At 36.7% G+C, this 25776-nt stretch overlaps 1 protein-coding gene across 2 annotated transcripts in view; it reads right to left on the bottom strand.

Annotated features, from left to right (window-relative positions):
- NEK7 (NIMA related kinase 7) overlaps nt 1–25776 on the bottom strand; it is a 160845-nt gene that overhangs the window by 122135 nt on the left and 12934 nt on the right. The window contains exon 1 of one of the 2 annotated variants that reach the window (XM_030301713.1): nt 5238–5374. The exons of the other annotated variant lie outside the window; for it this stretch is intronic. Within the exon in view, the coding sequence (XP_030157573.1) occupies nt 5238–5245 (8 nt within the window). The 5' untranslated portion in view covers nt 5246–5374. Of the gene's footprint in view, nt 1–5237; nt 5375–25776 lie in introns of those variants that run through there. 2 annotated transcript variants of the gene reach the window in all.

Raw genomic sequence — 25776 nt, 5'->3', positions numbered from 1 at the left:
AATCACTGTGTCTTTCCTTCCTCCTACTTCTCTCCACTATCTTTATCAAATGGCAAATCATTATCTCAGGCCCAGCCTCTCCCATAAACAGCTCCACCGGGATTTCCTATAGAAATTTCCCACTCAATTTCTAAGTTATAACAATAAGGAGAAGAGTAGAAATAAGATAGAAAATAAAGACCATAAGACTCCACAAAACCAAAAGTGAACTAAATATCCCCCCCACAAACTGCCTCCAACTATTTTCCACTTCAGCTGCTAAATACTACCATCCACCTGGTCACTCTGATGCAACCTGGAGTACTCTTTCATTCAACCCTGTCTCCCCCACACCCACTCAATTTCTAAGTTATAACAATAAGAAGAAGAGTAGAAATAAGATAGAAAATAAAGACCATAAGACACCATAAAACCAAAAGTTGGTTCTTAGGGAAAAAAAATTAAGAAAGGCAGGCAAACCTATGGCAAGATTGATCAAGAAAAGGGAAGAACACAAAGATAAATAAAAAGAATTTCAGGGGGCATAACTACAAATCCAATAGAATAAGGAATGTTGGGGGGGTGAAGGAGAGAAGAATACAAATGATAATAATAATTTGTCAGTAAATCTCAAAACCTTAGATGACATGCACAACTTCCTGAAAACAATATATGTGTGTTTGTATGTCTACAAAACTAATTTTAAAAGACGAAAGAAGGGGCACCTGGGTGGCTCAGTCGGTTAAGCATCTGACTTTGGCTCAGGTCATGATCTCATGGTTTTTGAGTTCAAGCCCCACATCAGGCTCTGTACTGACAGCTCAGAGCCTGGAACCTCCTTCATATTCTGTGTCTCCCTCTCTCTCTGCCCCTCCTCCACTTGTACTCGGTCTCTCTCTCTCTCATAAATAAATAAACTTTAAAAAAAAAAAGAAAGAAAAGAAAAGAAAATATGAAAGACAAAGAAGTCAAAAATAGCCAAGAAATTCTTGAAAAAACACCACCAAGGTAAAGGGCCTTATTCAAAGTACAACTGAAGCAGGAAAAAACAAGACCAATGGAACAGAAAAAGAGCCCAGAAACAGAACTGCTCACGTATGAAAACTTTATACCTGAAAGAACAGGCATTATGGATAAGAAAGTACAGACTGTTCAGAAGTGCTTCAGAGGCAAATGCTTATGAATGATTTTAAATAAAAAAATACACTTACATGCATATGTACATAAGGAATTACCACCTTGCACTATAGACAGTGGAATAAAGACCTAAATGTGAAAAGTAAAACTTTAAAAATTTTTGAAGAAAATAGACAAGTATCTTCATAGCATCAAAATAGAAAGAAATATACTTCAGGATAAAAGTTATAACTATAAGATACTGACAATCCAGTCTATTCATCAAGACAGCTGAAAATAGTGCAAAAGGAAGTCATAGACCAGAAAAAAAAATACTCATAATACATACAACCAACTTAGAATTAGCATCTAGGATTTGTGAAGAACTCAGTAAACAAAAGAACCCAATTTTTTTAAAGACTGGCAATATGAATTTTCAAAAGAGCATTTGAAAAAATCCTCAATCTCACTACAAATCAAGAATATGCAAATTAAAATAACAACAGAATACCAGGTCAGACTCATTATCAGGTTTTTAAAAACTTTAATTCTCGCAAAATAAAACCAAGCTATGGACCAACTGGAACTCTCATATTCTGTAGGCAGAGGGCAATGTCCCTGTGACCTCCCAATTCCTCTCCAAGGTAATATATTCCAGAGAAACTTATCTACGCACAAAAGACATACACAAGGATGTTTAGAACAACAATGTTTATAATAGCAACAGGTTGGAAAGAGCATTAGCTTTTGCCAGCCCCTGCCCCACAACTCCCAGAGGGGATTAACAGCCTAGGACTCCTTCATGAGTTAGTTCCCCAGTTTGAGGGTTCCTAATCCACTAAGTTAAAATAAAAGTGACCTGCAGACTTAAAAATTGATCTGTTACTGTTTCAGAACACTTTAAAATATAAAAGTGATACTGTGAGATGCATCAAAGAAAATAACAGCTAATGCACCAAAGAAAATACTACATAAAATCTATGACTACCCCTTTACTATTTATCTAATAGAAAATATAGCAAAATCCTTCTGCTGAGTTAGGAAAGTCAATACTCTGATAGATTCCACTGGTTGGAAATAAAATAAAAATTACCATCCTTCTCTTTTTAGGCCAACCTCCTAATATATGGTGGAATTAAAGAACAAAAGAAAATATTTCCAGGGGGGAAAAAAATACTAAATTTCTACATTCGAATTCCAATGATTATTCATTTAGAAAATTTTTTTTAATTCTAACATTTCATAAAGCAGTATATTCCGAAAGTATTAGTTTTGTTAAATCATAAGCCATCTAAAAGCATTAAAGAAAAATGGCATAAAATTTCCACCTGACAGTTTGACTTCGTTTCCTTGTTTTGGGAGATAGATTCTGGATCTTGGAGGCATGCTGAAATTTCAAGGAGTCTCTTAAGAGTCTACTCTTTTGTTGCAACTGACTGAAAATTGGCAAGATGTTCCCATATGACTACTCTAAAATGAACTAAATTACAGGTTTGCACAGTGGATTTTGATTACAATTGTGATCATATTAGGGATTTGGGATATTTTTTACACATTTTCAGGGAAAGGAAATAACGCTCAAGGAATATTTTCATCAGAACATTTTCATCAGAAACATTTGTTTAAAGTATAACACAAGTGCTTTCGGAAATAATATGACTAAGAGTACAGGAAAAACTTATTCATGGTATTTGGAATGGTTAATTTCATGTGTCAAGTTGACTGGGTCATGGGGTGCCCAGATACCGGTTAAGCATTATTTCCATGTGTGTTGGTGAGCATATTTCTGGAGGAGATTAGCATTTGAATTGGTAGACTAGGATCAAATAGATTGTCCTTCCCAATGTGGGTGGGCCTCATCCAATCCATTGAGGACCTGAAAAAAACAAAACAGCTGAGCAAGGGAGAATTCATTCCTTCTGACTGACTGTGGAGCTGGCACACTGGTTTTCTCCCGCCCTTGGACTGGGACTTCCGCCACATGCTCTCCTAGATCTCAAGTCTTCCGACATACACCAGAAGTGATACCACTGGCACTCTTGGTTCTCAGGACTTCACACTTACACTAGATCTTACACCACCAGCACTCCTGTTCCTCAGTCAGACCCTCAGACTTGTGCTAGAACATACAAAATGGGTTCTCCAGGTTCTCAGGCTGTTAGGACTCCAACCAGAACTACACCAGCTTCCCGGGCCTCCAGCTTAGAGATTTCAGGGCTCTCCAGCCTCCATAATAACCATGTGAGCCAATTCCTTATAATAAATCTGTGTGCGTGTGTGCGTGTGCGTGTGTAGAGCTAGATATATAGCTAGTTGCGTGGGTTAAGGTAACCACATATACAGAGAGGTGTGTGTGTGTGTGTGTGTGTGTGTGTGTGTTTCCTACTGGTTCTGTTTTTCTGGAGAGCCCTAATACAATATTGTATTCTTGAATTCACATTTTTTACAGAGAAATACAAATCAAATAATTAAGTGAACACAAAATGATGATCCCCCACTTTTTTTAAATCATTGAAACGTAAAGTTGAAGTTTTAACTTTTACAGCAGTTAGTATATAATGCTTTATTCATTCTAACAACTTCTTAAAAATCAATTAAATGCTGTTTAATCAAGTTCTTACATTTTAGAATTTTTAAAAGCTTATCAGAGCTTAGTAACTATTTTGAGTATAATTCTAAAAATACAATGCAGCCTCACAAGGAATGAATAAAATATTTTTAAGTTGTTGATTCCAAAAGAATAAATATTTTGAAATATTTTGAAACATAAAATTAGCTTTCATCATAAAAGCTCTTAACATTAATCTGAATGTTTAAAGAGGCTTGTAAGTGGGTCATGAGATATTTGCTCCCAGGCTGAAAATCTGTATACAAGTTGTTCCCTGGAAAGAATTTTCAACCAAAAGTTATAAAAACCAAAAGAAGGATTAATAATGGAAAGTCTGACCTAACATCAGCCTGACTGCTATGATATTCTACTCAGTAGTATCTTGCCACTGTTCATTCTACTCAGAATGATCCTTAGTTCTTTTAGCTTGAGAGATGCTGGTATCTACTTTTTCTCTCAACTGTACTTGATGTATAACTAATCAAATTATAAGATGTTGGTTCATAGAATCAGGGATTTATTAGATCATAATTAGCCAAAAAATAACAAAACTTTTAAGTCTATATCAAATGACATTCTTTTTCATTCTCTTTTCCAATGTGACACTAGAAACAGTAAGACCTTAATTCAGACTTATATTTAAAATATGTAATAACCACATATAAACTAAATTTTAACAATAATGTATTTCCTAAACAAATTGTTAATTTAGGCCTTTGAAAACATACTCAACAGTAATAATTTTACTGAAATATCCACTGGCATACGAATATTATTTATAATCAACAAAAGATTATTTTCTACTCATTCAAGTAAACTTGGTTCGGGGTAGTAAAAAGAAAACATGAGAGTCAACTGACATGGATCCAAGATCTGGCTCCACTACTTACACATATAACCTGCCATGTGTCACTGAACCTCTCTGTAAGCATCAGTTTTCTTCTTTTTGCAAAATGCATATGAGGACACTTCCGTGACCTACTTCACAGATGACTCGATGACATATACTATGAATGCATTTTATTAACTCTGAAAGCAGAACTCCAAGGTAATATATTACTATGCTATTACATGTATATTATTTGAAAAATACCTATTCTTAGAATATTTTAGATATTTACGTGAATGATAATGATGTCGGGAAAGCCAATCCGTCGTGGGTCTCAAGTGTGGTCTCACTGACGCCAAACTGCACTTGACCTGGAGCCCTTTCTATAGCTAGTGAGTAAGGTAACCACAGTGTAATTACAGGACAGCTGCTCATTTCCTAGGTGAGGGTGACAGGTTTGGTTGCTACGTGCTATAAAAGATGCTGAGTCCTGGCTTCCTCGGCTGCCAACCAACTCACTGCAAGCACAGCCACCACCCGGATGCATCACATCGCACCGTGGTACTAGTGAGCAGGAGAACCAGCACTACTGCACTGGGGCTCTTGCTGTTTATGTGTTTTAAAAACCCTTGCTCTGATCACTAAGTCTCAGTGTCTACTTTCACACCTACGATGAAGCTGTGGCAAACGAACCAGGTTGCTTACTTAGTCATTTCCTTTGGGATCTTGTTACGTCTTGCATTCTCTCTGAGGTTTGGGTTCTTCCCTAAATAACTTGGTGCACGTAGTATGCTGACATATGAGAGACAATGACTTTCTGGAACGTCTCCAAGAGGGCCCAGCTGCAAGACAACATGGATATGATTGTTAAGAGTTCCCTGAAAAGAGATAGATGGAATCAGCATCAAAGAAATTGGGTTCAGAAACTGAACTATGGGAGCCCCGAAGCAAGCAACTGGTTGAAATCAAAGTGCTTCTATAGATCCAGATTCCTCCATGGAAATCAATCCCCCACTACCGAAGGAACTACAGAGCTAAGTGGCAACTTCAGAACACATTACTCCTTCAGTACCTCCACTACCTAACCCTGTGCCCTTGCACCCTGATTTGCCAGCCTTTAAAGAAAAGGGGGACCAGAGATGAAACCGAGATCTCTCCATCCCCAAGGGAGAGCTTCAGGGAAAGAAAGGGCAGGGTGGGGGATATAAGCTTTTATGGCTTTTTTGGACACTGATCCTCAAGTGGCTATCTCATCAGCTTCCCTTGAAGGGCAGAAGCCACACATTCAATTGCCTGTGTTTGGAAACAGAATAAAAGGAATAGAAGTTACCAGAACAATCCATGTGGGGCCATTTGGATCCTCTCTCATCCCTGATTGTACACTTGCTATTGATGTCTGACATACTGCATGTGTACTGTGAATGCTCACTGAATCCAAGGGCCATTTTCTCAGTTTGGAAGACCCACTTGTTGCAGGTGACAGCAGGACAAATGCCAAACAGACCATCTCTTTAGGCAGTTCCCTCCTAAGTTACACAAAAACGATTCAATTTCAGGAGAAGAAAAAGACATCACAATTTTGATTGAAGACCTAAAGGCAGCAAGAATATTGAGACATGTGATATTTCAATAGAATCGCCCAGTGTGGCCTTGTAAAAAAGGCTAAAGGGAGCTGGCAGCCTATAGTGGATTCTTGCCAACTGAATTCAGTTGTTGCCCCCGTGGCTCTGGCTCTTCCAGACACTGAGACTGTGACTGAATCTACTGCACAAACTGATAACACAGGGCATGGCTTCTTGGCCTTGGCTAATGCCTTTCTTTCTCTCTTTCTCTCTCTCTCTCTCTCTCTCTCTCTCTCTCTCTCTCTCTCCTCCTTCCCAATCCCCTTGCTACCATAAGATCAAGATCAGTTTACCTTCACCTGATTACAGGTTCCAAGACTGGTTCACTAAATAGCCTTGGGGGTACTTGAATTCTCTTGTTGCCTCCACCAATGTAATATGGAACACGCCCTTTCCCTTTAGGAATGACTTGGTTCCACTACATTAATGATATCATACTGATTGATAGGCTCAAATAAAGAGCAGGTGTCAAGGGCTCTGGAACAGAAGCTGACTCACATGAAACCCCAGGGGTGGTTCAGGATTAATGAATTCAAGGGACTGGCAAATAATTCTTGGGAGCGATGTGGGCTACCCAGAGTCAGTAAAGGAAAAATCACTCACCCTCTAGCCCCCACCTACCAAAAAGGAGGCCTGGCACTAAGTTGGACTGTTTGGATACTGGAGACAACATGTGCCCCAACCCTACCAGAGTTACAGAGACTTCAGGTTCCATAAAGCAGGGCAAGTACTATTCTCTGGCAGTAGAGTTCATGCCCTAGAGGCTATATGGTCAGGAAGCTATCCTTAATTTTAGCCAATGAGACTATGCAACTTCTAGAAGATCAATAGGTCAGTTTAAACTCTCTTGCACAAGCCATAGTGGATAATATTCCCAGCCTTAAACTACATCCTGCCTGAGCAGAATATGTATGAATTAATACCACTAGACAGGTGAAACAATGCATATATCCCATAAGAACGGAAACTAAATGATTACTTGAAATAAGACCTATCAGTACTCTCTGGGGTTTAATTCAACTGGCTGAATCCAGAATCTTGGAATACTCAACTGAGATGAAAACTTTACATTGGCTTCATCCTATTGATAATCATCCTTATTAAGTGTTGCATGAGATCATTTGAATGGATTTGGCTCAGCTCACCTAATCTGAATTGCTGAAGGTGTAGGATACTTATGTAAACATTTGAGTTCAGCCAATGTTTAGGGCCAACGGGTGGACTATTAGAAAAGATGATCTATTATTATGGACCCCAAGGGTCCCCCATACCTCCTCCTTACCAAATGCACCAAACTACAAGTACAGCAACCCAATCCTCTGTCCTTCAGCCATTTCTGTAACTAGCCATGTAACCACAAATGTGACTCATCCCCAGTGAGGGGGACAGGCTTCCTTACTTAAAATTTGCTTCAAAACGTGTTGAGCCCTTAGCCCTAGTCTCCTGAGCTTCAACTGAATTCAAGGAAGGCATAACAACCATGCAGGCCAATCTTACGTCTCCATGGGGCTTGCAGAAAAGAGAACCGTTGCTATTGTACTGAGGCTCCTGTTTGCTGTGCTATCGTGAATTGTTTTGCTCTAATCTCTGGTCTGGCTGTCTACTTTCAGATCTATGGCGCTGATGGCAAGCCATCCTGCTCATTTGCTTTGTCATTTACTTTAGAGTCTCAGCGCTCCTGGCTAGCCTGCCTGATAGCTGGCAAATGAAGATAAAAAACAACAACCACCGTAACAACATGTTCTGTACACAGTATCCTGGCATTTCAAACTTTTAAAAGGAATTGTAAAGGTAAGAGAAAGTTCAACAAATCAGAATATTTGCTTTGATGGATTTAATTTTTTTATTCCACCAAACATCACAATCGATATGCCTTAACGTCACCTGAATGCATTATTAAACAGAAAATTAAGTAAGCAGGTAGTATTTCAGTTGCAATGGAAATCATTTCAATTATATCCTTTCACAAGTAAAAATAATTTCCATTAATCATTTTACCGTTCTAAGTATATTTACCATAAGTTTAAATAAAATGACCACTGGAAAGGTGATCTGGTAACATAAATCTTCTAGCTGGTTAAAAAAAAAATGCAGCATAAAATGATCTCTTTCCTGCATTACACAGCTCCTTTGAGATAAGGTCATCTTCTAGGGCCAAGATACTATGTATGTGTTTTAACAAAGAAAATGATTTATAGATTTTCATTTTCACTTTCAGTATTTCAGAATGTACCCAGTGCTACAGCCTCAGGAAACTGAAATAGAAATAATTTATTTGCAAGACGACCAGCAACCAATCACCAAACTGAGTAAGTCCTTCTTTTAACAAAACCCAGCTTAAATATTTGCATATAATTTTTTTATGCAAACTCTGCTGAAACAAGTAACAATACTACCTTTCTCCTCCCTCTGGTCCCTTTCATCCATTGTTATTCCCTCACCAATTTGTAGCTAAGACTTCAACATCTATCACACAACATGCAGAAAAACAACTGCAGTTCAGACTATGGCGAAGGTATCTGTTTTCTTACCAAATTCAACAATTTTCAGCTTTCTAAGGCTGTTTCTCCAGGTGACACTTCAGTTAGCGTGAATGTGTTGGTTTCAGTTTTTAAGAACACAAGAAAAAATATACACATAAATTAACCTATACCTCACTGTGTTTTGCTCACAGGTATGTTTTGTACTCAGTATAATGCTCTCATTAGTGTGAGAAAAATTTCAGAATAATAGTCTTTAATGTTTGTATCAGTTCGGGCACAATTAAGAAAAAGAAAAGGCACATTTAAAAACAAAAGAAAAAAATCTCTTTGAGGTATGCTCCTGTTATATCTATAGTATCAAACTTATTCCCACCGCTCAGGAGGCATCAAAAGGTCATTATACAAAGCAGTAAACAATAACAAAAATAGCTACTAAATCCATCACACCCTGGGGGAAGGGACAGATCAATGTTTTCCAAGAAAGGAAACCTAAAAATCAGCCACAACGTTAAAGTTCTGAAGATATCCTAATCAGTAAGGCAAAGCAAAATTACACACGCTAAAAATAGTTGTTAGGAACACAATTTAGCTGTCACCTTAGCACATTTAATGCACAGATAGCCACAAACTTAGGATAAAGATAAAACAATCTCAGCTGATTTGGAGAAAGGCCCTGGTAAATTTATTTTAGGTTAAAATGCACAATGGGAAGCAAGTCAGTATGATTATAGATCAAATCTCCTAATGCAGGACGTCTTCTTTCAATTTTTGGCAATTCACATATCACACCACCTTTTTCTCCTATTGTCTTCAGACTGACTCAATTTGTGCTTCACTCAATTTCATTGACACTGATATCATCAATGACACAGATTAAATTAAAAACTTTTAACTTAATCCATTTGAGTATTTTTATGTTTACGTCCTTACCACATTATTTTAAGGGCCTATGATATGCCAGGGACTATACTTGGTACTGGGCATACAACCTGCACAAAACTGACACGGACTCTGTCCCCAAGGAGCTTGCAATCCAGTTAGATAGATTGACTTTGATGGGTAGTGTGATAAGTTTGACAAGTGAAAAATGCAAGGTGATAAGGGAGCATATAATACAGTTTGGAGTAAAGCCGGTGGGGGATGTCAAGGAACTCTTCCCACTTCAGAAGTAATTTTGAGCTGAGGCCTTGTGGATAGGTAGGATTTCATTCAGTAAGGGCATAAGGGAACCAGGAGAAATGGAGCAGAGAAGGCATTCCAGGCAGCACTTTCGACAGATAGGAGTTATTCTATCCTCACACTCATTATATACATAAAGGTTATATTTCATGGATGGTCAGAGGTGGCTGTTAACTTTCAATATGTCAAAACTTGATATTTCTGAAATTTCTAATGTTTTATATTAGATCGCTATAATTCAAGATATGAAAGTCTTAGTTCAAGTCGGAACACCATAGATCCATCAAGAGAGCTTTACTGAGGCATATCTTGAACTGGGAGAATTCCTTCCTTCCTTCTTGGAGAGGTATAAAGTGAAAAAAAATGTATGCCTAGTTTCACAAATCTGGATCACACAAAAAAGGAGGCAATCATTGATATCTGCCAGAAAACCTGGCTTATCTTAACTAATGGACACAACTCCCATTTGGGACAGAGCAAAGTTCAAACACAGATTCACAAAGCAAAACAAAAAAACAAAACAACAACAAAAAAATCTTCTCTTTTGAGAAAAGAAAAAATACAGAAAATGGACAGTAACTGATAAGTAAAAGGAAAACTTCAGGGAGGTTTATTCTTAATACAAATTTTCCTTGTACCTTTCAAAAGTGTCTTGTCCCCAGGCTTTCCTAGAACCATCACTAATATTCTATTTTGGCTTGGAATGTTTTGTCACTGCATTAATGAAGATAAGGATAATCTTGTTGTTATCACTGTTGCCATCATTACTGTGTTGTATGTATACATGTTTTAAAGTTAGTAAAGCTACCTTTTTAATTTTAGACAGAGAGAGAGCACATGAGTGGGGGAAAGAGAGGGAGGGGTGGGGGAGGGGCAGAGGGAGAGAAGGACAGAGGGAGAGAGGGAGGGAGGGAGGGAGGAAGACAGAAGGAGAGGGAGAGAGAGAGGGACAGGGAGAGGGAGAGGGAGAGGGAGAGAGAGAGGGGGAGGGGAGGGGGAGGGGGAGGCTGTTTGCGAGGGGCTTTTCTTTTTCTGGTTGTCGAGATGAGCTGCAGATGACACTGCAGATAGCAGAGAGCGAGATGAGAGGAGAGAATATCTTAAGCACCGCTCCACCTACGAGCATGGGGCCCCAACATGGGGCTTGATCCCACGACACTAGGATCATGACCTGAACCAAAATTAAGAGATGCTCAAACGAATGAGCCACCCAGGTGCCCCCCCACCATCACTTTTTTTTTGGTAACGCTACTTTAAACAAACCAAATTTAAGAATCCTTAAGTCTACCATTAATCACAAATCTTCCAGATTTTGGAATGATCTACAAAAATTAAAAAACAGCTCTATAGATATACAAGCAGTTTGACTATTTAAAATGGAAAATTAAAAAATAAATAAAAAATAAAATGGAAAATATATTCTGAATTTTCCAAAAAAAGCCATGTAAAATTGGTCTCTCAGTCAAATAGGCTGACAGGGAGGAAGGAAGTCAAGCCTATCAACTGATGAAATAAAGCTCAGAACTACAGTGCTTTTTACCCACTCATCAAAAAACACCATTTAGTTATAGGGCCATAAACTAATTACTAAAGAATTCTGATGCCTAAGTAAGTGAAATACTATGCCCATTGATTTAAAATGGATCTGCCATTTGTGAAAACTGCCCAATGAGTAAAACCAAAGTCTTGCATACTACTCATACTACTAGAGTACCTATTATATTGTGGACAACCAATGAATATTAAGCAACATTTGTTTTTTAAAAACTAAATTCTGGCATGTGCGTATCTCACTAAAAAATCATTTCAAAAAAAGCTGTTGTTAATTAAGCATCAAACTATTAAGTGGAACAGGTACCACCAATATACACAATGTCCAAAGTCCAGGAGAAGCCTCTAAACTCCTATATTTCTATTTGTGATGTCCTTTAGGAAAAAAAAAAACAGAATACAAGAAAGAAAAAAAACTTTTTTTCCATTTTCTTCATATGATTTTTGAACTACTAGAGAGTTCTCGATGACACTAGACTATTTAAAATGCCTCCTGAAGTCGTATGCTATATGAATCTCGTTAACACTGTGTCCCCAATGCTTAGAACGTGGTAGATAACACAGTAGGCACTCAAATAGTTGCTGAATGAAAACCATAAGGCCTACCTAATCCTGCTTTGTCTTAGTGAATTAAAAAACTGACTCTTAATGCTAATGGTTAAAAACTGACTCTTAATGCTAATTTAGAGTAAAGAAAAAAAAATGCATCAGTAATTTTAAATCTTGTTCCGCGAATTGACTGCTACACATACCTAGGACATCATTAACTATAAATGCTTATTTGCTGTAAGTAAGAGGTACTTCGGAATATAATGTTTAGAAGGCTAGCATGCAAAATAATCAATTCACTGCAATTAATTACCTTACAGTATCTTTCACTATATCTTTCACTATATCATTCTTTGGTTTAAAAATTTCTAATTGTTCTCCACTATCTTTAGAATAAAGTCCAAATTCCTTAACCTGGATTGTAGGCCCCTATTTATTCGACAGGATCATGCTGACTTCCTTCTTTGAAGCTGGCAAGTATTAAGGATAAAAAGATGAACAAATGGGCCTTTCCATTAGAGAGTTTGTAACCTAGTGAAGAAGTATTCAGAAGCATCTGCCAGATATAGCCAGTAAAAATCAAGAAAAGTCTCAAGTTTCAGACTATTAGGTACAATCTCTTAAGACTGGTTCTCATATAGGGAGTTATAGAGCTGGTTTTTCATTTTACAAATACCACCTTGGCAGCTATAAGGGGAATGAATCAGAGCCTCATGTCCCACTATTTTTGCCAAACTGGCCCATTTTGGAGCTTTAGAAATCCTAATTTCACCTACCGCAATGGCTTCCCCTCAAAGCCCAGCACAAATCCCCAAGCTCTCAAGGGACCTTCAAGGAGTCCATTCAAATCAAAAGAGAACTCCCCTTTCTTTGATGTCCCAGTAGCAGCCTACACTAGGGCATACTTCTGAGCCTCTAAGGATCTTCCTTTATATTGTTAATGACACTATTTACTGAAACATTAGAGTGTGAAACTCTGGAAGTAGATAGTAAGCAATGAACAAAGAACAGAGTTTCAAAGTAACAGTTTCTAAAATCTGAAAACTGAAGTACTATTTCCAAAAAAATAACCCTAAAATCCCTGCATTGTTCTTTTCCAGATGGCTTACTTACTTGTAATACATATAGCAAAAGCCACAGGTCTGGTACCAAGAATACCAACCAGAAAACCAACCTCAGCTCTTAATTCATAATTATAATCTTGAGCTGTAATAAGAAAGCAGGCATACACAACTAACACTCCCTCCCTCCTTCTCTTTCTCTCTCTCTCTCTCTCTCTCTCTCTCTCCCTCTCTCACATACATTTAACACATTTACTCACACCCATTTCCTTTCTTTCCATTTCAAAGCCTGAGATTAAAACAGCCATGGCCACTTAGAAATAGAGGCCAAACTGATCTACTTATTATTTAATAATGATTAAACAAAAGAGAAATATCTAGAATGGTAAAACCATTAATGTATATCCAACAACACCTCCCAAAATGAAAGCTGACCATCAGATTATAGACATCTCTAATTCTTCTGGGATTTACAGTTTTGCAGACAAAAATGTTAATTACAGTCAAGTATTTAGAAGTTGATTATTCTGATATTAGTCTATTTACTTTTCCTCATTGCCTATCTTTTGATTATTTCTCTCTTTATTTCCATCAGAGATAAGCTTGAAGAACACCCACCCATATTTTGTTTAATATGTCAAACATATAGACATTTTAAAATAGCACATCTTATCATTTTTATATTAAAATATAAAAGTGTCTTCACAAATGCAATTATTTCATTAACTGACATAGTTTAACAAGGTCTCTACTTCAATTCAAGCACTTACCTTTTAACATGTTATTTTCAAGAAACTGATTTATGTTGTTAAATGTTAAAGTATAGTTTAAATTCAATTTGTGGATTAGTCCACCGTCCAGGAGACACTGAATGAACTCTAAGAATTCTGTACCCTACTCATTTAGAACTTTGTTGTTGTTGTTGTTGTTGTTTACTTCTTTGGTAGTCTTATCAATGTTATTGAGGAGAATCTCACAAACATAACAAATAATATAAGGGAAAAAACACTAGGATATGATACAGAGGATATAGGTTTTAACCCACTTTTACCAAAACTTTCTTTGTGACATCTGATCAATCTCTCTGAGCTTTAGTTATTTCAAATATCAAATTAAGGTACTGGATTATATGATCTCCAAAGTTCCTTTCAGTCTCAAAAGTCTACTCAATTCTAATTTCTCCTGAAATAAATAAGTCATGTTGTATAAATTCAGTTTTTTTTTAATTCAAGTGAAGCAGCATCTATAGATTAGTTACCACCCAAGAGCTGAGCCTCCTAGCAATGCATGATTAATTCCTAAGAGATCCCTTAATTAAAATCTTCATAGAAGAGAGCACTATTGGAAACAGTCCATGAATGATCAATTGATTTGAAACATAAAATACCAAGAAGGGAAAAGGGTTGATTTGCTTTGAATGACATGTCAAGTGTATAGCTGACCTCACACACACACACACAGACACACACACACACACACACACACACACACCTAAGTTAATGCTCCTGGGTTTGTTGTTTTCTGAACTATTTAAAGATGATATGATACTCTAAGATTCCAATTTATTTATCTCATCAAAGTAACATGGAAACTATCATATTTTCAAAGTTATGGCTCAGTAGGCTCAGTAGGTTAAGCGACAGCCGCTCAGGTGTGATCTCGCGGTTAGTGAGTTCAAGCCCCACATTGGGCTCTGTGCTGACAGCTCGGAGCCTGGAGCCTGCTTCGGATTCTGTGTCTCCCTCTCTCTCTACCCCTCCCCCACTCTGTGTGTGTGTGTTTCTCTCTCTCTCAAAAATAAAAAAACATTTAAAAAATTAATAAATAAAGTTAATGGAAAACTATATAAAATAGGTGACATTCTCAGTTTCATAACTTATCCTTTTAACTTTCCCCATACAGATATTTCTCTGATATTAAAAGTCAATTATTTTATGAATGTATGTTTAAAGCATCATTACATAAAGTATTTTATACAGTTTTCCCTATCATAAATCAACATTGAAAAAGTGTGAGCTTTAAACCCATTATTAATTCACACTTTTAGTAAACAAACTATATGAACATAAATTATTTAGTAAGCCTGAGAATTTGTTTTCTAAAAACGAAAATTATGTCCTCTTATTGTAGGTTCTCACTGTGATTCTTTAATTCGATATGCAAAAGCCACACATCATTTGACTCTCTTCCTAAAAGATTATGATAATTACCAAAAATTACTACAAGGTCATAATTATCAGCAAGAAAATGCTGTACCCAAAGGGGAAAAATATGTTAGGTAACAACAAAAATTATGAATTCTAGCCCTGACTCTATCATCACCCAGTAAATGCAAGCTTAGGAAATCCATTTGCCTTCTCAAGGCCCTTCCTTTACCATCTGTCAAGTGAGGAAAAGCCTGCCCATTCCTCAAGCAAACTGTTACCAAAAAGAAAACTCATTCAAACCTCTTTTGTCGTATTTTCATCTAGCTGCAGAGTTAAAACAACAGGTTTCAGTGTATATCCTGAATAAATTACACTTGACAATAAGTAACAAAATGTTAGCAATGTAAATACGGATTCTGAATTATTACCCAACTATAGTGTAGATTAATTTTCTCTCTGTAATGCAAAGGCTTTTAAATGTTAGTTAAAATTGCATTCTTAATTTGTAACTGAAAACCCAAAAGGAAAAGGAGGAAAAAAAAGATTTTCATGTTTCCCTATTGCCATGATTTTTAGTCTCCAACTTCTGTGTTTGCATGATTCTTCCAGCAAAATGAGTACTCATACGTTTTACTGACAGCTTAAACTTAATAGTTTTTGTACATTTAAAAAAGTTTTCACAGATATCCTCTCAGAACTTCACAGTGGAGTGAAAGGGAAAGAATTTCCAGATTCCGGATAAGAAAACTCGAAAGAGAAAAAAATTATATGACTTATCCAAGATTAGAAAAGAAGAAAATACTAGAACTCAGATTTCCTGACTCCTATAAATCCGTATCACATTCAGGCTATTTTGTGCGTTCACACACAGACACAGGCAGACGTGCACTCCAAGCCCAGCGTTAACTGCAGCTTCTTCCTGGAAATTGAAAGAATGCAGAAATCTGCATATGAATGAAATTTTCTCAAGCCCTGTAAAGCCAAATTCAAGGCTAGGGTTTCATGGGCTGAAAGGCACTCCTAAAACCATAGAAAAATTGTGGTTAGCTAAAAACCCAACCACATCCTGGAAAATTCTGAACCAGCCTCAGGTCCCAAATCCCTTGATTTTCCTACATGAACAAACAGTTCTGCCATTATGAGAGTCCTCCTTACACATCCTGCTTCACCAAGGATAATACTTCTGGCCAGGATAAGCCTTGTTTTTTTGTGTTTTTTTTTCCAGTTTTATTGAGCAATAATTGACACACATCACTGTGTAAGTTTAAGGTGCACAGTATGGCAGATTTACATATATTGTGAAATGATTCCCACAATAGTTTCAGCTAGCATCAATGATCTCATTTAGATACAATAAAAAGCAAAAAGAAGAAGAAGAAGAAGAAGAAGAAGAAGAGAGAAGAAAAAATTCTCCTTGTGATGAGAATTCTTAGGATTTACTCTTTTAATATTAAATGTTCCTATATAGTGCTAACTATAGTCAAGTTGCACATTACATGCCTAACATTTATCTTGAACTGGAAGGTGGTAATAACTTCTGACCACTTTCCTCCAATTCCTCCTCCTCTGCCTCAGGTCACCACAAGTCTAATCCCTTTTTCTACGTATTTGGTTGCTTTTTGTTTTGTTTTTGTTTGTTTGTAGAGTCCACACATAACTGAGACCATACCGTATTTGTCCTTCTCTGATTTATTTCACTTAGCATAGTGCCTTCAAGGTCCATCCAAGTCGTTGCAAATGGAAATTAAAACCACAATGAGATATATCACCTCATATCTGTTAGAATGGCCATCATCAAAAAGACAAGAGCTAACAAATGCGGCTTAGGTGTGGAGAAGCAGGATCTCTTGTGCAATGAGAGTGGGGCTGTAAATTGGTACAGCCACTTTGTAAAATCCTCAAAAATTAAAATGGAGGATGGAGGAACCTCAAAAAATCAAAAACAAAACTACCATGTGATCCAGCAATTCCACTTCTGGGAATATATCCAAAGGAAACGAACCTTAACTTGAAAAGATATCTATACTCCGATGTTCATAGCACCATTTTAATTTATATAACTGGTATAATTATTACATACATATAACTATATAACTATATAACGTATACAATGGAATATTATTCAGCCATAAAAAAACAGAATCCTTTTTCAAAATAGTATTTATAATACCCCTTTAATGTTCAATAATCTTTATAAATTTCCTGTTACCTGTTAACCAAATTTAAAGCCATTTGAGAATTCAAAGCTTGTTGGATAAATAAATAAAGCAAACATTAAGGCCCATACTGAGGAGTATCTATTTCAGTTTTGAAAACTCATGTTTTACGCTTAAAAACGTGTATGGCTTATACTTTCAAAAATATTTTACATTGGGGTGCCTGGGTGGCTCAGTTGGTTGAGCATCCAACTTCAGCTCAGGTCATGATCTCACAGTTCGTGGGTTCGAGACCCATGTAGGGCTCTATGCCAACAGCTCAGAGCCTGGAGCCTGCTTTGGATTCTGTGTCTGTCTGTCTGTCTGTCTCTCTCTCTCTCCGCCCCTCCCCGACTCACACTCTGTCTCTCTCAAAAATAAATAAACATTAAAAAAAAGGTTTAAAACAGGAAGAAAAATATTTTTTAAACTCATTTTAATCTAAAAATTACATAAGGATATGCTTCCAAATGTTCTCAAGAAACAGTTACAGAACACTTATAATCCAAGGTTCTGTATCAGAATGGGTGACAAAAAATATACAAAAATCAACTTATTTCCTACCCTCAAAGAACTTAAAATATAGCAAACAAGAAGTAATAAGGACAAACTTCTATGGAATTGCAGTAAATTATGATATTGACTATATTCCATACCAAATGATATTCACAATTTTCTAAGAGGCTTTTTTATATTAAAGGGGGGGCAGGTATCAAATGATATCAAATGATTTTCTGCTCTACTAAGCTTTTCATACAAGTTTTCTTACTGAACCAAATGAGGTAATGAGTCATATAACTAGATCTTTTCCATTAAACCATCTTTAAATAAAATTCCTTAGTCATGATTAATGATTCTTTAACTGTTCCATTAGTCTTAATTTTATTACAGACTTGTCAGCAATACTCAAGCGTTTTCCAAACTCTGTTCCTTAAAACACCAGGATCCCATAAACTGTTCACTGGTATTCCACGACCCAAAAACAAAGAAAAAAAAATAGGAACCTGTAAAATACTGAGCTAAACTTCTCAGGGATCCTAATGCGCTACAGTGCGCTATGAATCTCCAAAACAGTACCTTATGCAGATTTTTCCAAACTTGTATAGCCACAATATTCTTCCACAGAATTTCTATTAATATCTAGGACAACTCTAGTAATCTGTTGAATAAAGTTCGGTCAATAGTTGATCTAAAGGTTCTCCTTCAGTCCGATTTTTGGTATTAAGACTATACTCAAAAGCATGAATAGGAAGATTCTCCCTGTTCATTTAATTTTAAAAAGTAAAAATGTAAAAAAACAGGCCTAGAAGTCTGTTATGAAGACAACTCCTAGAACTTTAATTCTCCCATAGTTATTGGTCTTTTAAGTTATTACATCTTCAATCAATTTAAAAAACTGTTCTTGGGATGCCTGGATGGCTCAGTCGGTTAAGTATCTGACTTTGGTTCAGGTCACGATTTTGCAGTTTAAGGGTTCGAGCCCCGCGTCAGGCTTTGCACTGACAGGTCAGAGCCTAGAGCCTGCTTCAGATTCTCTGCTTCAGATTCTTTGTCTCCCTCTCTTTGCCCCTCCCCCACCTGTGCTTTCTCTCAAAAATAAATAAACATTTTTTTAAAAAAACCTGTTCTTTATACTATTTAAACTAAATTAAATTATTTAAATTTAAATTTATCTTCATTAAATTCTACTTTGGAATTCATACTGTTACTCGTCCGATTTTTCTGTGGTGTCTTCCCTATTAATCTTGACCTACCTTTTTTATTTTAACCCTTCCAGGTTTATTTGTTCCAAGTATACCTTTTGAAAGGGCACATAGTTGAAGACTGTCCTTTAGTCTGAGTCAGTCTTTTAAAAGAGAAATTTAATACACTATATGTAAATTGTTTTACTGACACTTGTCTTTTAAAACCTTGTTTTTTGTTTCCTTGATTTTTTTTTCATCTCTTGCCATAATCCCTAATCTTGTCTAGCCATTTAGAAAACAAACATAAATCCTCTCCTATTTTAAATTCTACTAATGGTGACTTCCCAGATTTTTTGTATTGCCCACCTTTAACCAGTTCTGGCCAGTTATCAAAGGAAAAAGGAAATTCATATTAATGATACACAATCGGATCCTGGTTGGCCTAGGACTGAGCATGCCGGTACACTTTCTCCTAAAGCTCCATCCCCAAGTTCTCAGATTAGAAGTCTCATAACCACAACCTACCTTTGTAAGTTATTTCTGGTACTCTGCACTATTTCCAATCTTGCAGAACAACTGTTTAGTCTTGCTTCTACATTTAATTTGTTTCCGTGCTTATTCCCAGTGCTTTTGGACAAAGATGTGCTTTTCTCAAACTCTTAATTTTGACTTTTCTCATTTGTCTTTTTCTCATTAAAAAAATTTTTTTGCAAGGGCACATATGCAATACATTTTCTCTAATCCTTGAAAACCTGAAAGTACCCTTCCATTTTCATCGCACATGAACCATAATTTGGCTGCGTATACAATTTTTTGGCCACAACCCTTTGTGTTTTTTGTTCTCTGCTCCATTACTCCTTGCATTTTGTATTACTGTGTCCAAAGTGCTCAAAGAAAATACTTTGATCCTTTCCAATTTCTTGGGTAAAAATACTAGTTCCAGTGACTTTTGTCAATTGCTGGTGAAGAAGTGTGTATGTTCAATTGCTGGTGAAGAAGTGTGTATGTTCAATTGCTGGTGAGGAAGTGTGTATGTATTTGCTACTACTTAATCTAGTACCACCTTGAAATAAATCAAGTTAGCAATGTGAATCACTTCTATAAAGGGCACGATACAATATTCTTTCATCTGCTTTTTTCATTTCTCCACAAAATGCATCTTTTGTTCTATGATCAATAAGTAATTCAGCTTATTCTCGTGCTCAGGTTTCCTTTAATGATTAGTCCCTTGATTACTTAAATCAATAGTTATGCATTTTAGCTGGCACATAACCTGCCTCCTACATACTGATGATTTATGAACCAGTAGCTCCAAAATCTCATTTCCAGCTCTACTGGATCTTTCTGCCTGATTGCCAAAACAGAAATGTCTAAGATCTTGAGCACCTCAAACCCATTCTATACTGTATTCCCTTTCTTAGTGAATGTCATTGCCATCCAGTCATCCCATATAGTTCCTACATCATGTCAGAACCTCTTACTCCCTCACTCACCTCCCTATGTCCCTTATTAATTTTACCTCCCAAATATCTCTCTGCATATCCCAGACCTTCATGATTCTTGCTACTATTTTTTTTCAATATATGAAATTTATTGTCAAACTGGTTTCATACAACACCCAGTGCTCATCCCAAAAGGTGCCCTCCTCAATACCCATCACCCACCCTCCCCTCCCTCCCACCCCCATCAACCCTCAGTTTGTTCTCAGTTTTTAAGAGTCTCTTATGCTTTGGCTCTCTCCCACTCTAACCTCAATTCTTGCTACTATTATAACCTATTAAATATTTTGCCTGACTGGCAAAATTCCTACTCTATACACTCACCGTAATGGTCTATCTAAAATGAAAGTCTAATTATGGCATATTCCTGTTTAAAATTCTTTAATGAATGAGACACACTTTTCTTAACCATATTTCTTGTTTGCTAGTGCTTTCCTTCTTATAAATACAGTAGTCTGGTCTTAATAGCCATGTGTACTTTCTCCAAATTCTAGGCTATTTCATACCTATGTGCCTCTGACATTCCCAGCTAGTCTGCCTGGCCAACCTTGCTTTGTAATCAAGTGGCCCTTTGTAAAGTACCGTAAGTATTTGTCTTAATGTATTCTAGTGAATAACTTATCTGTCCAACAGAGGTCCTAATCACTAACTCCACTAGCAACTACTACTTAAAAGCAGAATCTATTTCTTCCTCCTTTTTTTTCGACCTCCAGTACCTTCTACTATATTAAGGCCTAATAAATACTTGTTGAATGATCAAATTTAGAAAATAAGAAGCTATAAACAATACAAGTCTAACAATCAGGATGTAATTAATTCAAATTTATATGAGCATCTACTTCTGAATAATTAAAAGCTAGTTATCCTCCCTAGGTCTCAGTTTACTTCCCTCTAAAGTTCATAATAAGCACACAGCATGTGATGACAGAGCAAGGTCTCAAATCCTTATCCTAGAGTAACAAATACAGGGAACTTTCTATGGTAAACAAATAGCTGGAAGAATAAAATATTAATGCTTCTCAAAACTGTTAAGTGGTACACAAATGCAAGACAGTATTATTTTTTTCTGCTTAGCTGTAACAGAAGAATTTCCCTAAAAGGATGTAAAAGACAAGTGATCCCTACTCAGCCATTCAAAGAACTTTGCCCAAAAAATTTTTGATAGACTTTCTATTTGTTTAGTTTAACTGTAGACATAGGATGCCATTACAAATACAATTAATTTTCCCTTATATTTCTGCCATGTCATTCAGTTACTCACATAATAACAACTAAAGCCTGGCAAAAGCACATGATTACTAAGCTAACTATCCAACTACACCAGAAAAATCATGGCAACTGCACTCTACCACCCATGGCAAAAGACTGACGTACTTAAAGAGCTAAGATAAATGGTTGGACCCATCTTCTCAACCTGGTTATAAAAAACATTCTGCTGAATTCCTTGTGCTAAATAATTCATACTGATGAATTCTAGCATAACAAAGCTGATAAGGCCCTATGGAATACAGCCTAGTAGTTGGAAATGCTTCATTTGTATGAATTATTTATTGTAAGGTCATTTGTTTTAATAGACTTTGGTCTGTAACAAGGACTCACTAACCAAAAACTCATCACAAAAAAATTAAAAACACTTCTCATTGAAATAAAGGGAAATTTTAATAGAGTTTTCTGAATTAACGCACGATTTTACAATTTACCCATATTTTATAAAGCTTATTAACTGCTGTTTATTCATTTTGCTCACATACCTACTCTTTTACCACTGTTCTATACACTGATTATTCCTGAACTTCCAAAATCCTTTTTCTTTATATACTACAGTTTACAGTAACCATAAAATAGTTCTAAAAGATTTCCTATCTTTTTTTTTTTTTTTTTTTTGGATGCTCCTAAACACTAAACAAGTAAATTGAGGCCTAGAACTAAGTGGTAAGGTAATGACCCCTTCTCAGGTCCTCTGGTGTCATCTCCAGTGAACTTTTTCATTTAACCCTTACTTAGGCCCCCACGACATTCTTGAGATCTGAATCAGTCATGACAACAGAGTCTGTTTAATGGATAATTAGGTTTAGTGGGACATAATCAATGTCTAACAAAACAAAGCTAGCATGTTACTTTACTTCTAGGGAAACTCCCGCCTTTTCCTCCTCCTGCCCACCCTCTTCTTCCCTCAAAAAAAAAAAAAAAAAAAAAAAGAGAGAGAGAAAGAAGAATAACAACTGTATCTCTGGATTTGCCTGATCTCTTTTTTACTGTGCAGACTTCCAATGCAAACCAAATTAAGAGAAAATTAAGAAAGGTGGAGAAAAAGCAAGCATGTAAAAGCCATTCACTCACAGGTTACACAAAACTGTCCCAACTTTTAATAAAAAGATTCTTCAGTGTACTTACTATAAGTAAGTACAAGGTTATATTTTTGTCCTTTAAAATTTACCTTCTAAGAAACTGAACTCAGTTGCTGCTATATTATTCTTGATATCACAGAACCGAACTAGTCTTTGAATGAATTATACAAAGTTAACACAGGCAGCTGCTAAGCAAACTTTCTCACCAAACTCTGCCAAGTTTTTCCAATCCTGACCTGCACCATCTTGTAATTGCTCTCTTGCTCTTTTCCACAAACCACAACATCATGCCAAACTGTGTGCGTATGTCTTTTAATGTACACAAACATATACTGGAAATAAATGCACTTTTTCTGACACACTTATTAAGTGAAACTGTGATCTTTCCGGAGATATCCTCCAAAGAATAAAGACTGTTACTTTAAATTAATAGTAGGAATCACAAACATAATGGTGTTTGTTTATCAGACACCATCTAGAAGTTTATATGACAGACTTTAAATATAAATAACTCCCCCAAAAATTAAAAACTGAGTTAATAGTGATTATAGACTTACAAACACTAAAACAGAGTTACATAATTGAGGACATCAACCTAATTTTATTTTTGGAAACCTTCTGAATCTGTGAAAATCCATTCTTCTAACTAAAGAATGATAAAATCTTAGAAAGACAGCATAGAAACAGCATTATTTGGGTTTTCACAAGAAAATACCTTACATATTATACTTAGAACTAAAGTCAGACAGCAACACGAACTGACTTTTAGTTTCTCCCAGTATTCATTGAGAATTTATTTACCTTCTAATGAAATTGCCCATTTAAGTGAACAAGGATGAACAGGACCCCCGACACACTTTCCCTAGACAGACTCACCTGCTACCACGCATAATCCACTGCCCCCTCTCTAGTGATGACGCCAAAGCTCTACCCCAGGCCAGACTTCTCTGCTGAGCTCAAGCCCCATATAACCAACTGCCTAGACATAGGGTCACCTGTATATCCCATAAACAGCCCAAACTCAACATGAGAGGCCTCCTCCTCCCACCACACTCAGTTAGCTTTGATGAATGTAGATTCAATGAGAACAGAACAAGTTATTCTCTACTCTCTGCTTCAATAACAGGACTCTGAATTCTAAGTTGATCTGGTTAAGATTTCTACTTTGTTCTTCATCAGCATTAGGCACTATGACATCTTTATAACTAAAGCAAAACTTGTATTCCCTTATGTCTTAGAGAATTTCAACTCTCACTTTCCCCAGTCAACAAACAGGAATTTATATGATTTTGATAGCCATTTGATTTGTAGGTACTCTGCATGGAAGGACCTATATGATTATCTTAACACCAAAACGACATGTAAAGGCCAGCTGCAAGCACATTTTGTGTAATATATGAGAAGGCTTCTAAAACCATACTGGGACAAAGTCTGTCCTGCCTAACACTCATGATCATATTCCAACTGCTTATTAAAGACTACAAAGACAGTCAAAATTGCAAGAGAATGAGAAAATATTCCAATAAGAAAGAAAGACTACTTCTTCATGCTCAGTGATAGCCATCTATATATACCCCCAGCCTTCCTCAATGAGGCAGCAAATACCATGACATAAATAAAATGTCCTAAGAATCTTCAAGAAACTTAAGTCTCTAATTTCTTTATTTCATCTCAATAAAGAGCCACAGCTACTCAAAGGTGGGGGTGAGAGGGGTAGGGAGAAAAAGGTGCTAGAACTGGCAATAAATGGCACCACCATCTACTCAGAGCCCCTGCCAAAACTGGGGGCTATCCTAGACTCCTCCTCTCTCTTATCTTCTCCAACTCATGCATTGGGTCAGCTTTTCAGCCAACTGAGGTGTCTACCAAAGCTGCTGGGAAGACAAAATAGATCCCGGCAATTCAGATCCCTCAAGTTATTCCCAGGGGAGATAGAGGGAGAGCGGGAGAGCGGGGGAGAGAGAGAGAGAGAGAGAGAGAGAGAGAGAGAGAGAGAGAGAGAGAAACAGACTTTTACAGCATAAGGAGGCAAGTACTCTGACACACACCATCCCAGGTGGCAAGAAAGATGCCAAAACAGGCTGTCAGGTCAGCAAGACGTTGAGGAGGAGACTCTGGAAGCAAGTTCTAAACAATGCATGGGAGCCAACCAGGCAACAAAGAGGGAGGACACTCCTGACTAAAGCAGGGAGTGATGAGGGAACTACAAGTAGTGAGGTAAGACAGGAGCATCAGAGGCGAGAGCCAAGGCCCAAGTCATGCTTTTAAGAGACTAGAGGATTGGAAATTATTCCAAAGATAGTAAGTGAAGGATTTTAAGCAAGAAAAAAAACCCACCTCGAAGTGGGTAGGAGGTGTTGAGGGTGGATCATAAAAAAAAAAAAAAAAAAAAAAAAAAAAAAGCATAGATTGAACAAAGATGTAAATACGTAAATAAATTTAACTCAATCCTAAATTTTAAAAGGGGAAAAAAAAAAGTATATACTACAGTAAGTTCTTTTTATAAAAAAACAAAGTAACACTTTTTCTTGGTAAATTTTTTTTTTAATTTTTTTTTTAACATTTATTTATTTTTGAGACAGAGAGAGACAGAGCATGAACAGGGGAGGGGCAGAGAGAGAGGGAGACACAGAATCTGAAACAGGCTCCAGGCTCTGAGCTGTCAGCACAGGGCCCGACGCGGGGCTCAAATTCACGGACCGTGAGATCATGACCTGAGCTGAAGTCGGACACTTAACCAACCAAGCCACCCAGGCGCCCCTTTCTTGGTAAATTTAAAGTATACACATACTATCACCAAAGTCTAGATTTTCAAGTCCAAACTTATTTTTTTCATACATCCCTTAATATATTTTTCTTAACACATTTTTTTAACAAATCTACCTGAAGTTGCCTTTATGGTAATCTTGAGTCAATTCTGACATT

Source organism: Lynx canadensis, chromosome F1 (genome assembly GCF_007474595.2).
Source record: "Lynx canadensis isolate LIC74 chromosome F1, mLynCan4.pri.v2, whole genome shotgun sequence".
Lineage (NCBI taxonomy): Eukaryota > Metazoa > Chordata > Mammalia > Carnivora > Felidae > Lynx > Lynx canadensis.
The sequence above is the reverse complement of the archived record's forward strand: the minus strand, read 5'-3'. Positions and strand labels throughout refer to the sequence as shown.